Raw genomic sequence first — 12292 nt, forward strand, 5'->3', positions numbered from 1 at the left:
AATAATATTTATAACAATTCATTCCTGTATATAGAACGTTTTAAACTAATATGAAAACGTTTCAATTAATATGAAAGATAGAAACCATCACATTATTTAAAATGTAGCGATAAGTCACATAATTTAAAATTGTTATCACATTATTTTTTTAGAAACCATCTCATTTAAATTAATACTCAACAAAATAAAATCATATATAATTTAAATTTAAAAATTTTAATATAATTTAAACATTTCAAATGATAGAATACATAAAAAAATTTACAAAATTTATTATATTAAATTGATAATTTTAAAGTACGTATTTAAATGTAAAATTTTAAATTATGTGACTTAAATTAAAATTGGAATTAAAACCGTTTATCTTCTATAAAAATTTTTTTTGATCTTTTAATTTATCCTTCAATTCATATATGATTTTGTTTGTTGATCTTCACACACAGACATAACATCCTAAAAGAAATGAAAACTGTTTATCTTCTGTAGAAAAATTTTTTTGATCTTTTAATTTATCCTTCAATTCATATATGATTCTGTTTTGATCTTACACACAGACATAGCATCCTAAAAGAAATGAAATAAATGTTATCAAAGTCACAAAGGTAAGAAACCTCTCCATGTCATACATATAAGTCAAATTGTCCTACCCGCAACTTCTTCCTGTTAGTATGTTATAATTTTATACTATTTATAATATATTTTAGTATTTTTTAAGTACTCTTAATAATTTTATTTTTAAAATTTTAAACATTTTTTCGCTTAGTCTAACATTTGTTACGCATAATCTGTAATTATATACTATGTTTAAACTATTAAAAACAAATTATACGAATTATAGCAATATATTCTTATTAATATTCAAATATTATCTTCTATATATTATAATATAACATCTTCTAATTGAATAAATTTTATAAAAAAAAAAAACCTTAATTATATATAACTTATAAAAAGGTATATTTTTTATTTTTTAGACTCAATTTCAAAATCTCTTGATCAAAATATGAAATAATTATCATATTAATTAACATCTTATTTATTATTAGACATATTTTAAAAAATTAGATTAATAAGTACATTAGTACTTATTGATGAATCCATCTTTTATAATAACTAATTTTTTGTGCTTTTATAAAATTAATTTCATATGTTTTAACATTGTTTATATATTAGTAACATTATTTTTTAATACACACAAAAATATAAAATAAAATAAAATAAAAATAAAGCCTAACAAAATTCAATTAAACTCTTTCTTTTGTCCTTAAACTCTTCATTAATTTTGTAAAAATATTAATTTTGCATGTGAATGTATCTATATCTATGTCATCTTTCTAGTTTAATTTCATCATGACCCATTTGTAAAATCATGCATAAAATCATTTTGATAAAATTTGTTTCTTAAAAAGGGACAAGCAAGGTAAGGGTAAATATATATACATGATATCACATACATAATTTCAGGGACGAATTTAAAAAAATTTATTAATGGGAGAAAATATATATAACATAATAATTATTTTTATAATTATATTTATTATTATAAAATAAAATTAATTTTTAAATTATTTCACAAATAAATTAAAATAATAAAATAATTATTTAAACAATAATGTATTAATAATTCAACATCACAAAATTATAATTAAAATTAAAAATCACTGATAAAAATGGTAGTGAAACCATATCTACACAACACACTACTTCTATTTTGGCTATAATTTTTTTTTTTTGAATTTATGGTAAAATTAATCACATAAATAAGAAAAAAAACATGCAATAAGGCATAAAAGTTTAATTTTTTTCGCATATATAAACTAACTCTCACTTCGTTAAGAAGATCTTAAATAAAATCATATAAAAAGATGAATTAGAGTTGGTAGAGTGAAGTTAATATATGATGAAAACTCAGGTGTAGTGAAGTTGATAGTTGTAAATGGTTAAATGATTTAATTGATTTGATCAAATTTTCATTTAACTCTCAGTTATTAACTTTACATGAAGTTAACTGCACTTAAATTTTCACCTTAATATATTTGAACGGGAGATATTACTCTTAGAAATAGAGGCAATAATCACACTTTCACCCAAACAATGAAGCAAAGCAGCGTTTAGGAGAAGAAACAGATGACAACATTATATATTTAGATTACTTGAATAATTTTTAAACTAGAAGAAAGAAAGTTAGAGAGCAGAGAGAAAAAAAGAGTTGAATAGAAATAATGCTTTGAAAAATTGAAATTATTTAAATTGAATAGGTTACTATTATTAGCTTTTTATTAAATAATTAATATAATATTTTATAATATAATAAAGTCATTTAATCTTTTTTCTTTTTATTTATATATAGATATTGTGAAACAAAAAAATAAATAAAGTGAATGGGGTGAAATTTATTTATTTTATGGGACAAAGAAACATTTTTACTATATACTATATATAAAATTTTTAAAACTCAGTTGCCCCTACACTTGCTAATATAAATTTGTCTCTGAAATAATTTTAAGAGTGCTAGGGGCTAGTAAGTTTTGTGATTTGTAGTTATTAATTAGTCATTATTAATATTTTTAATAGTATGAGATTTTATCCAATGGTGTGAGATTACTCACTTTTTTTAGTTGGTTAAGTGCTGGCCAAATTTTAATAAAAGTGCTGACCCACTAGACTTTCTCACCTTATAATCTTATGTACGATAAAAAATAGTTTGATGCATAAATATTCTACGTTAATGCAGAATTCGAAAAAAAATTGTATTTAAAAAGTGTAATGTAGACAATCTAATATGATAAATTTCTGACTATTTTTACGATTTAAATCTGCGACTTTAAAATTATAATGACACAACTCAATCGTTACTCCAAAACTCTCTTCTAATTTTATATAGTAATATATTTACTATAGAAAAATGAGACACAAGATTTCAATTCCATTACACCAAACAAACAACAAATAACTGAATGATTGCTTGTTGTTGTGCACTATGAGTGTTAGTGCTTGGAAAAAGGTTCCCCCTTAACTCTTCTACTTTGGTAGCAAGGAAAAAAAAAAAAAACATACATCACATTTTGATTGTCCACTTGCACAGTATCTTTGTTGCTGCTTCTGCTATATACTACTACTACCATGAAAATGATACAACTACTAGTGCTTAATGATTTCACTTTTTTCATTCAATGGAGGGGCCTTACCTTACCTTACCTTAATTATTCTAGTGCCCTTTATTTGATATAAATATGTAAGTGCTCTAGCATAGTTGGCAAAATTCATCAGTTCCAAAAGCCTTTATATATATTGACACAACTTTCTTATTAGTTTATAGTCCATTATTCATTCAAAGAAATTATTAAAATATGAAGAGTTTTGTAAGCTATATGGCTATTGTGGAGAAAAATAAGCCTTATGTTTCAATGCTCTTTATTCAGTTTGTATATGCAGGCATGGCTTTATTATCTAAGGCTGCAATTTCCAAAGGAATGAACCCTTTTGTTTTTGTTGTTTATAGACAAGCCTTTGCATCAGTTTCCTTATCTCCATTTGCTTTCTTTGACAGGTTTAATTCTCTCATCATCAATTAAATTATTCTTATTATTATTAACCTTTATTAGTGATTACTAGGCTTCTAAATTCTAATTCTCCTTTGGTTGTGTGTGTTAATTTTGTAGTAAGCAGAGTGCTCCCTTGTCATGCAAGTTACTGTGCAAGTTGTTTCTTATTTCACTTGTTGGGTATGAATTATGAAATTATGAATAAACTATATATTAATACTACTCTAAGATAGTGACATAACATTCTAAGACACACTTTGCTTTTATTTCTCATGTGTTAAATGTGCAGGTTGACAACAAGTTCAACACTTTACTATGTTTCAATCAACTACACTTCTGCAACATTTGCTGCAGCCTCCACTAACACTGTCCCAGCTATTACTTTTATCATGGCAGCTTTAATTAGGTAAAATTTAAATAAATAAGAATTAATTAATAGGCATCTATCAAAAGGGTATTGGAAAGTTTCATTATTTAATTTCAGGGTGGAAAGCATTTCCATAAAAAATGTGCATGGAGTTGCTAAGATTTTTGGTTCTGCTCTAAGCCTTTCTGGGGCAATAACATTTGCCTTAGTCAAAGGACCTGCCCTTGATTTCATGAGATGGTATCCACAAAATCAGAACCATTCATCATCAACTTCTGTGGTTCACTCCAAAGGGGATAATATCAAAGGTGCTCTTATGATGCTCTCAGCAAACATTGCTTGGTCCTTATGGCTTATTTTGCAGGTAACTCATCAATTCTATTTTTCACTACTATACTTATAATGTTTTTGCTTATTCTCCTATTTGATTCTATTTCCTTGGAAACTTAGGAAAGTGCTTTGTAAAGCTTTTTTATGTAACTAGTTATTTTGATTTTCTTACTAGAGACTCTAAGTATAATCTTAGCTCTTTTTATCGGTTTGAATAAGATATGACTTATAAATGATTATCACAAGTATTTTCTTACTTTAGATTTATTAAAAAAAAAGGACTAATGCATTATTTTATATCTTTTCTTTCCCAATACAAGATATTTAGTAGTTAGTAATATATTGATATTATGACTTATACATTGACAGATAATTTTACTAATTTCACCTACATAAATGATTATTACAAGTATTTCTTAATTTGATTTTAAAAGAGAAAAATAATGCCTGTTTAAAAGAGAAAAATATATTTAGTAGTTAGTAATATATTAATCTCTTATGACTGTGATTTGAACTACTCAATACAGGGATTTGTTGTGAAGGAATATCCAGCAAAATTTAGGCTTACAAGTGTTCAATGCTTGTTTAGCTTCATTCAATCATCTGTTTTGGCTTTATCAGTGGAGAGAGATCCATCAGCATGGAAGCTTGGATGGGATATTCATCTTCTTTCAGTGGCCTACTGTGTATGTTCTTATATTATTCTAATTCTAATCATGTTTAAGAAAACAAAAAGGAAAAAAAGATTGTTAGTAAATTACTAATGTTAATTAATCAACATGCCTAATTGAGTAGGTAAATTTAGGTACAGAAAAGTAATGTGACATGTAAATGTAAACATTAGTAAAGTTTGAAACAAATTTTGGTTCCATAAAATATGGCTTTGTTCTTTAAAGGAAATTTCTTTGACTATTTATATATTTGATTTTTGTAGACTAAGATTAACATAGAATCTTGGACTATTATTCTATATATATCACTATCCTGAGCTAAGTGGACATTTTTTTTTTATTTTGGTCCAAAATGCGGTTGCATTTTTCCTCAAGGGGATAGGACATTGGAGAATGACATATATATATATATATATATATATATATATATATATATATATATATATATATATATATATATATATATATATATATATATATATTTGATGCCCTATAGTCACATCATATGAGAACAAAGTTGACATATAAGATCTCAATAATGGTCCACTCCACACTTTGATTAGTATCAATTTTTGTTCAGCACATAAAAGTTACTATTCTTGTTAAGCACACAACAAATATAACATGAGATAATATAATAATGAAATTAATTAAATAATGTTACTTAATAATATTAAGATTAATTATATATATTCCAATGTGATTGGCAGGGTGTAATTGTAACAGGGATTTGTTATTGGCTACAAGTGTGTACAATAGAGACAAAAGGACCAGTTTTCACAGCCATGTTCACTCCTCTTGCTCTCATAATCACAGCAATGTTATCAGCACTTTTGTGGAAAGAAACTCTTTACTGGGGAAGGTTCACATTAAATTATACTCTCATCTTTCTTTCTATTTCAAGATGCTACTTATATTAGTCATTATATTGCTTATTAAAGTCATTTATTATGATTATTAATGATATAAGAAAAATTAGGTAGACAAAAAAAATCGTCAGAACTTGCCTTATTTAACATTATAATTATCGCAACAATTAATAAATGCTAAATAAGGTAAGTTATGGCTGTTTTTGGCTGATTTTCTTTGGTTACCAAACATTTTCGAAAAATTAGTGTTTTTAATACATGAATTACATGTTTTATTCTTTTAATATAAAATTTATATTTTGAACTAACACCTTTAAAACATTGCATAGGAAAATTTATAAAACAGAAATGTGAACCTTATTTGCTACTAAATATTTTTAAAATACTTATTAAAAAATATGAAAAGTTTAAAGAGTTTGACGTATTATTATTGTTTAAATTTTGAAAATGAATATTGTCCCTTTTATTTTAATAATGCTACTTTTTTTTTATATATTCATACAAAAATACAATACAAACACTTATAAATGGAGCAACATTATAAAAAATAAAGACAATTTCATTGACTTTTATTTTTCTTAAAAAATATTTTATTAGTGGATTTTGGTAAAATAAATATGGAGATTGTTTATTAGTTAATCATAATTTTTTTTTTAATTATGGCAGTATTGGTGGCACCATTTTATTGGTTGTTGGATTGTATAGCGTATTGTGGGGGAAGAGCAAGGAGAGTGTAGAAAGGAAAAATCATGAAGTTGAAGAAGTTGAACAAATTAAAGAGGAAAACAGATTGGAGTGCATTATACAGAATTGAAGAATCTGATTGATTAGACAAAAAATTAAGAAATGATATATGTATATGTCTTCCCTGTCCCATAATGTTTTGTTGAATGCCCTTCCTTTTATGCCTCTTTAATTTATAAATGTCATGTGTATATCTTATCAACTTTAATTAGTAGTATTATTATTTTTCCATCTACTTTTTCTTTTAGACAACAATATATATCAGTAAATAACTAAATATAATATCTTATTTATTTTATATATAGATATAGATTATATACAGTGTGTAGACTATGTTTTCATTTTCGAAAAAAACCCAAAATAGTCCCTGACAATTACTTCGAAAGACAACGAGACCCTTGATAAAAAAAAAAACCCAACCCGACCCCTGACAATTACCTCGAAAGGACAACGAGGCCTCTGTGTCAAAAAAAATTAATGTTATTTTTTTTGGCACAGGGACTAATCAGTCCCAAAAAAAAATATCAAGAGCTGAATTTTGTGTTTTTTTTCTTGAAGGCCTCGTTGTCCTTTCGAGGTAATTGTCAAAGGTCGGATGGGATATTCACTCTTTATTTTCATGTAATAATGTGTAATTGTTTTCAACGTTTAGAAGCTAAGTGATTAATTCAGTTGGTAACTTATGGTCCTTTACCAATCAAGAAAGAACAAAGAGTAGTTTATATTTGAAACATTAGATATTTAGATATCGACTTACACTTTATTTATCATTATAAATAAATATGAATTTATTTCTTAAAAAAGAGTAAAATATTTATTAATAAATGTTCTGTAAGTTTTTTTTTTAATAAGTTGGATAATTCTCTATTCTAAATATTATACTATCACAAACTCACTCATACTACACACTATATATATACACACAACACTTTAAGAGTTCTTATTCACTACTTGATGTCATCTAAAGTTTCGAATCCGAATATAATTACTTACAAGTTACAAGAGTTAAATCTCAATTTGGTCCCTGAAATTTAGCCCGATTCTCAAAATGATCCCCACAATTTCGTTGGCCTCAATTAGAACTCCTAAATTTGCAATTGTGGCTCCAACTTGCCCCTGCGATCATCTCCGTCACCAGAATGCTGATTTGATGCAATTGCATGACACGATGGACACTACTTAAATGTCGGCGCATTGGTTTCGCGCCCAAACCTTTTGGAAACCACGTCATTTCAGTTTTTTGTGGGTTAAAACTCTTTTTCTTTCCACTACGACGATCATAAGTTGCCAAAAATTAAGAAAATTCTTACACTACGTGGTTTCCAAAGGGTTTGCATGCGAAACCAATGCGCCGTTGTTTAAATAGTGTCCATCATGTCATACAATTGCACTAGATCAGCATTCCGATGACGGAGATGATCGCAGGGACAAGCTGGAGCCACAATTGTAAATTTGGGGGTTCTAATTGAAGCCAACAAAATTGTAGGGACCATTTTAAGCATCAGGCCAAATTTTAGGGGCCAAATTGAGATTTCACTCCAAGTTACAAGACAAATAAATTGTCATTGCCTCGACCCCAAATGTTTTGTATTTGTTTTTTTGGTATTAATATTTATTGTTATTATCGTTCTTTTGGGCCAGCCTGTTCTTTTGACATAGTTTTGGACTTTTGGATCAGCCTCGAACAGGCTAGTGTGTGTGTTTTATATTGTATGAAGAATGAATCATCATATTGTGCAAAGCCCAAATCCATATATAGTACGACCCGGACCAAAAACCAAAAACCGGATTTTTACAAAAAAAGATTGTGTTGGATAAACTACAAGAAAATGGTGTGTCGATTGTTAAAAAGACGTTGATGTTAATGCCCAAAAAAAAAAAAAAAAAAACATTGATGTTAAAATAATATCTACTATAAAGAGAGTAGATTTAGCGGGACAGATATAGTAATAATTTCAGTAGATTTTTTATTAAAGTAAGTAGAAGTTTGGTCTCTCACTCTTGTGAATGGAGAATATTTTTGTTTGTTTGTTTCGTATTTTTGGTTCGTATATTTCTTATGTATGAGTGAGTCTGCGAATGTGTCTATGAACATGCTTCCTATAACAAAGACATAATAAAATCATTAATAATAATAAGAAAAAGTACGAGGAGCCAATGAAATATTTATACAATATGTACAATAGAGATTTAGGGAGTATTAGAAATATAATCATTAGTGTTATCTTTTTCCATCAGCTGAAACTTTTGGGATGAGTAGTATCATGACATTGTATTAAAGCGCTAGATTCGAAAGGTTAAGAGTTCGATCCTTAGTAAACCCTAAAATCAATTTAAGCGGAATTCTAATAATAAAGATATTATCTACTGCAATATAATAAGTAGCCAATAAGTAGTAACCACTAGTTTTAGCTTTGTAAATACGCCAATTATAAACCTAAATTCTAATTAACTACTTAATTATAGTGCTGTGCCATGTATTATCACTTTCTTTGAAAAATAAAAATATATTTAAAGAAAGCGAATACATATATTGAAGGCTTATTAGAATCTTATATTATACTTATATCAATGAATTATATTGATATCCCATAAGAGAATTAGGCTGGCCCTTGAAGTTATTATAGATACATTAGTGTTATTAGGATCTTCCAAATCTAGTGGCTTAAAAAGATAAGGATGATTAAGGTTTCTAAGTGCGAATCTAATTATTATATATATTGTGGAATCAGAACCTTAAAAAAGTAATGCGTTACAGGTCGGAAAAAGGGAACTATAAATATAATAATGAACTAATTAAGAAAGTATTATTGCTAGATTAATATAGTAATTAATTGCTCCAAGGTTAAAAGCAAGAAGCTAAATATATGAGCCAAAGAAAAAGCAACAGAATAGAGAAACCGTCGTTAATGAATATGCATATATATATACCTCTAATTATATATATGCATGCTTCTTGAAATTTCATAACAAGTAAATGCCAATTGAATACTTAACACACAGATAGGATTCAAATATGTCATTACAAGTCTATTCACACATCACATGTTTTGTTTTCTCAATTTCTAAATCAATCTATCCAAGAGTTAATCTTATCTATAACCACCATTAATAATTTGCTATATATATAAAATAAAATTTAAATTCTTAATATTTGTTTAACTAGACAATAAACTGACTACTTGACTAATTTGAATTAGTTACTTATTTAGGCAACAATTAATATCATATATGAACAATTCTAAGGATGAGCACAGGTCGGTTTGATTCGGATTTATAGTAAAATTAGAATCGAACCGATCAAAATATAATTGGTTCGGTTTGGTTCGGATTTGCGATTTTTTGTACATGTAACCGAACCAAACTAAACTGATTAAAAACGGATTGGTTCGGTTCGGGTAATTGGATACCCGATAACTTTGAAATTCATAAAAAAAAAACCAAATTTTTATCTTAAAAATTCAACAAGTACAATAAACATGTAACATTAATAGAAATAATCCAAACATGTTAAACACCAAATACATTAAAAACTAAACTCATTAAAATCCAAACATATTAATAGTGAATAATCATTGTCTAATAGAAAAGTCATATATATATATATATATTTTATTTAATTAATATATGATCAGGTTCGCAGGTTAGTTCGGGTTCCGCACCCCCAGAACTGATATCCGAACCAATTACTAACAAAGGTCACCGGTTTGATTCGAATTGGACCCGATTACCCATTGGTTCCAGAACCAATTTAATAGGTTCGATTTGAATTCGGACGGATAATTAGGTACCCACTAACTGTGCTCACCCCTAAACAATTCAAATGTTTATTACTTGTGATGATTTTAGGTGAAGTAAATAACCAAGTTTAAAATATTGCATTAAGTTCCCAACCAAAAAGATTGCATTAAAATTGTTCTCACAAGTAGGCCTAGCTAGGAAGTTAGTTAATTGAAGATATAAGCAGATGAAGATGAATGGGGTCTATGCTTGACTTAGTGGATAATAAGCATTTAGAGAGTCAAAGATGATACATGTGTGGACCATGTGAACTTAATTATTACTTTAAAAAAGATTATTACGTACCTAACTGGTGCAACTTTAAAGAAACAAATATATATATATATATATATATATATATATATATATATGAATATTGAAGGAAGCAGTTATAATATTTTCTGGTCCTATTAGAGATCGATGAGTGCTAATTGCTGATGCAATTGTGCATTCTTCCACCACTTTCAACAAGTAATTATTATTTCTTTTTCTTGCAAAATATATTATATATATACATACACCAGCTTTTCGTTCATGCTTGATTATTGGTGCAACGGTGCCAATATATGCTAGTTATTTATGAATAGATAGAATATAAACTAAATTATAAATTATATTAAGTAGTAATTACGTATTATATTAAATAATTTAATTAATATATAATAATTATATAAAAATATAAATTTCATTTTGGTTAAATTTTCAGCTAAAAATTTATAAAAATTTGGATATAAATTTTTTTTAGTATTATTCTCAAAAATAAAAATATATAATGTTAAATTTTAGAATGGTGGATTCACTTTTCTCAAAGTGGACGAGAGATTTTTTTAATTTCTTTTTAAATTATTCCAAAGCAGCAAGAAGTTTTTTTTTTTTAAATTAGAAAAAGTATCTAACTTTCAGTCTTTTTTAATATATATATATATATAACAACAGATAAATACATATACAACAAACAAATAAATGATTATATATAAATCAATAATTAAATTATAACAGTAAAAATTAATTATATTCATTGTTAATTATTTACAACTAAATTAAAATATATCAAGAAATAGTTATTAAGTTTATAAGAGTTATAAAATATTATATTGTTATAAATATTATCTAAGTTAAAATATAATAATCTTTTTCTAAGATTTACTTTGATCGATGTTGTTATTAAATTTGTGGTTCAAAATAAAAAATAATAATTTTATAGTTAATATTTATCAATAAACTAACACTATAAAACACATTATGTTATACATAGATTAATACATATGTTCTAATAATTACTATAAATTTATGTGTATAGGATAGTTGAAATATATGTATAGTATGATAAGTTTGTAGTGTTTATTAATGAATATTAACTATATAATAAAGCTCAATTAGCTTAATGTAAAATAAAAAAATTACAAATGTTTTAAGTAATATCAATCAATTTACGTGTGAAAATTATTTTTTTTATAAACTGCTATAACTTATCAAGAATTTTGCCTTCCACATAAATTGCTATATGCAGTGATGATATATATATTTTATACTATTTTTAAATACTCCTAACTTAAAAAATATTTTTTTTATACTCACTTCAAATATTCACACTATAAACCTTTAAAATTAACACTAATAAAATACATACTACTCTCCATCATGCTTTAACTCATTTTTATATTAAAAAATTACTCTGTTAATACTTTTATCAACTCGCTTCGATAAATCACTAAAATTTTTATCTACACCACTCAAATTCTACCAGATAAAAAAAAAAAAAATGACGTGCTTGCTCAGCATCTCGCTCAATCTACGAGAAGCATGGCAGAACATGAACATTTCGCAAATTCAAAAATATCTGGCAGTAGACAAGATTACAATGTGAATTTTGTGTTAACCACGAGAAGCACAACTCACCATATGCATTTATCTCACTCCTATTTTACTCACATGCACAACACCAACACTAAAATAATTTCCGTAAATTTTCTTCTAAAACATCGT

General features: G+C 26.3%; 1 protein-coding gene across 1 annotated transcript; it reads left to right on the forward strand.

The window, feature by feature from the left end:
- Positions 1-3252: 3252 nt before the first annotated feature.
- Positions 3253-6761, forward strand: UMAMIT22 (nodulin MtN21 /EamA-like transporter family protein). The gene is made up of 7 exons (XM_016345531.3): positions 3253-3550; positions 3663-3725; positions 3835-3951; positions 4030-4276; positions 4770-4928; positions 5624-5775; positions 6449-6761. Exons 1-7 carry the CDS (start codon positions 3351-3353, stop codon positions 6594-6596), a joined length of 1086 nt encoding a protein of 361 aa, XP_016201017.1. The 5' UTR covers positions 3253-3350; the 3' UTR covers positions 6597-6761.
- The last annotated feature ends 5531 nt before the right edge of the window (positions 6762-12292 follow it).

Source organism: Arachis ipaensis, chromosome B5, assembly GCF_059453495.1.
Source record: "Arachis ipaensis isolate K30076 ecotype BB chromosome B5, ASM5945349v1, whole genome shotgun sequence".
Lineage (NCBI taxonomy): Eukaryota > Viridiplantae > Streptophyta > Magnoliopsida > Fabales > Fabaceae > Arachis > Arachis ipaensis.

Coding starts and splice junctions, on each gene's coding strand:
- UMAMIT22 (XM_016345531.3), top strand. CDS start 3,351: ATGAAGAGTTTTGTAAGCTATATGGCTATTGTGGAGAAAAATAAGCCT. Junction 4,277..4,769: donor CCTTATGGCTTATTTTGCAG/GTAACTCATCAA, acceptor TACTCAATACAG/GGATTTGTTGTGAAGGAATA. Junction 4,929..5,623: donor TTCTTTCAGTGGCCTACTGT/GTATGTTCTTAT, acceptor TGTGATTGGCAG/GGTGTAATTGTAACAGGGAT.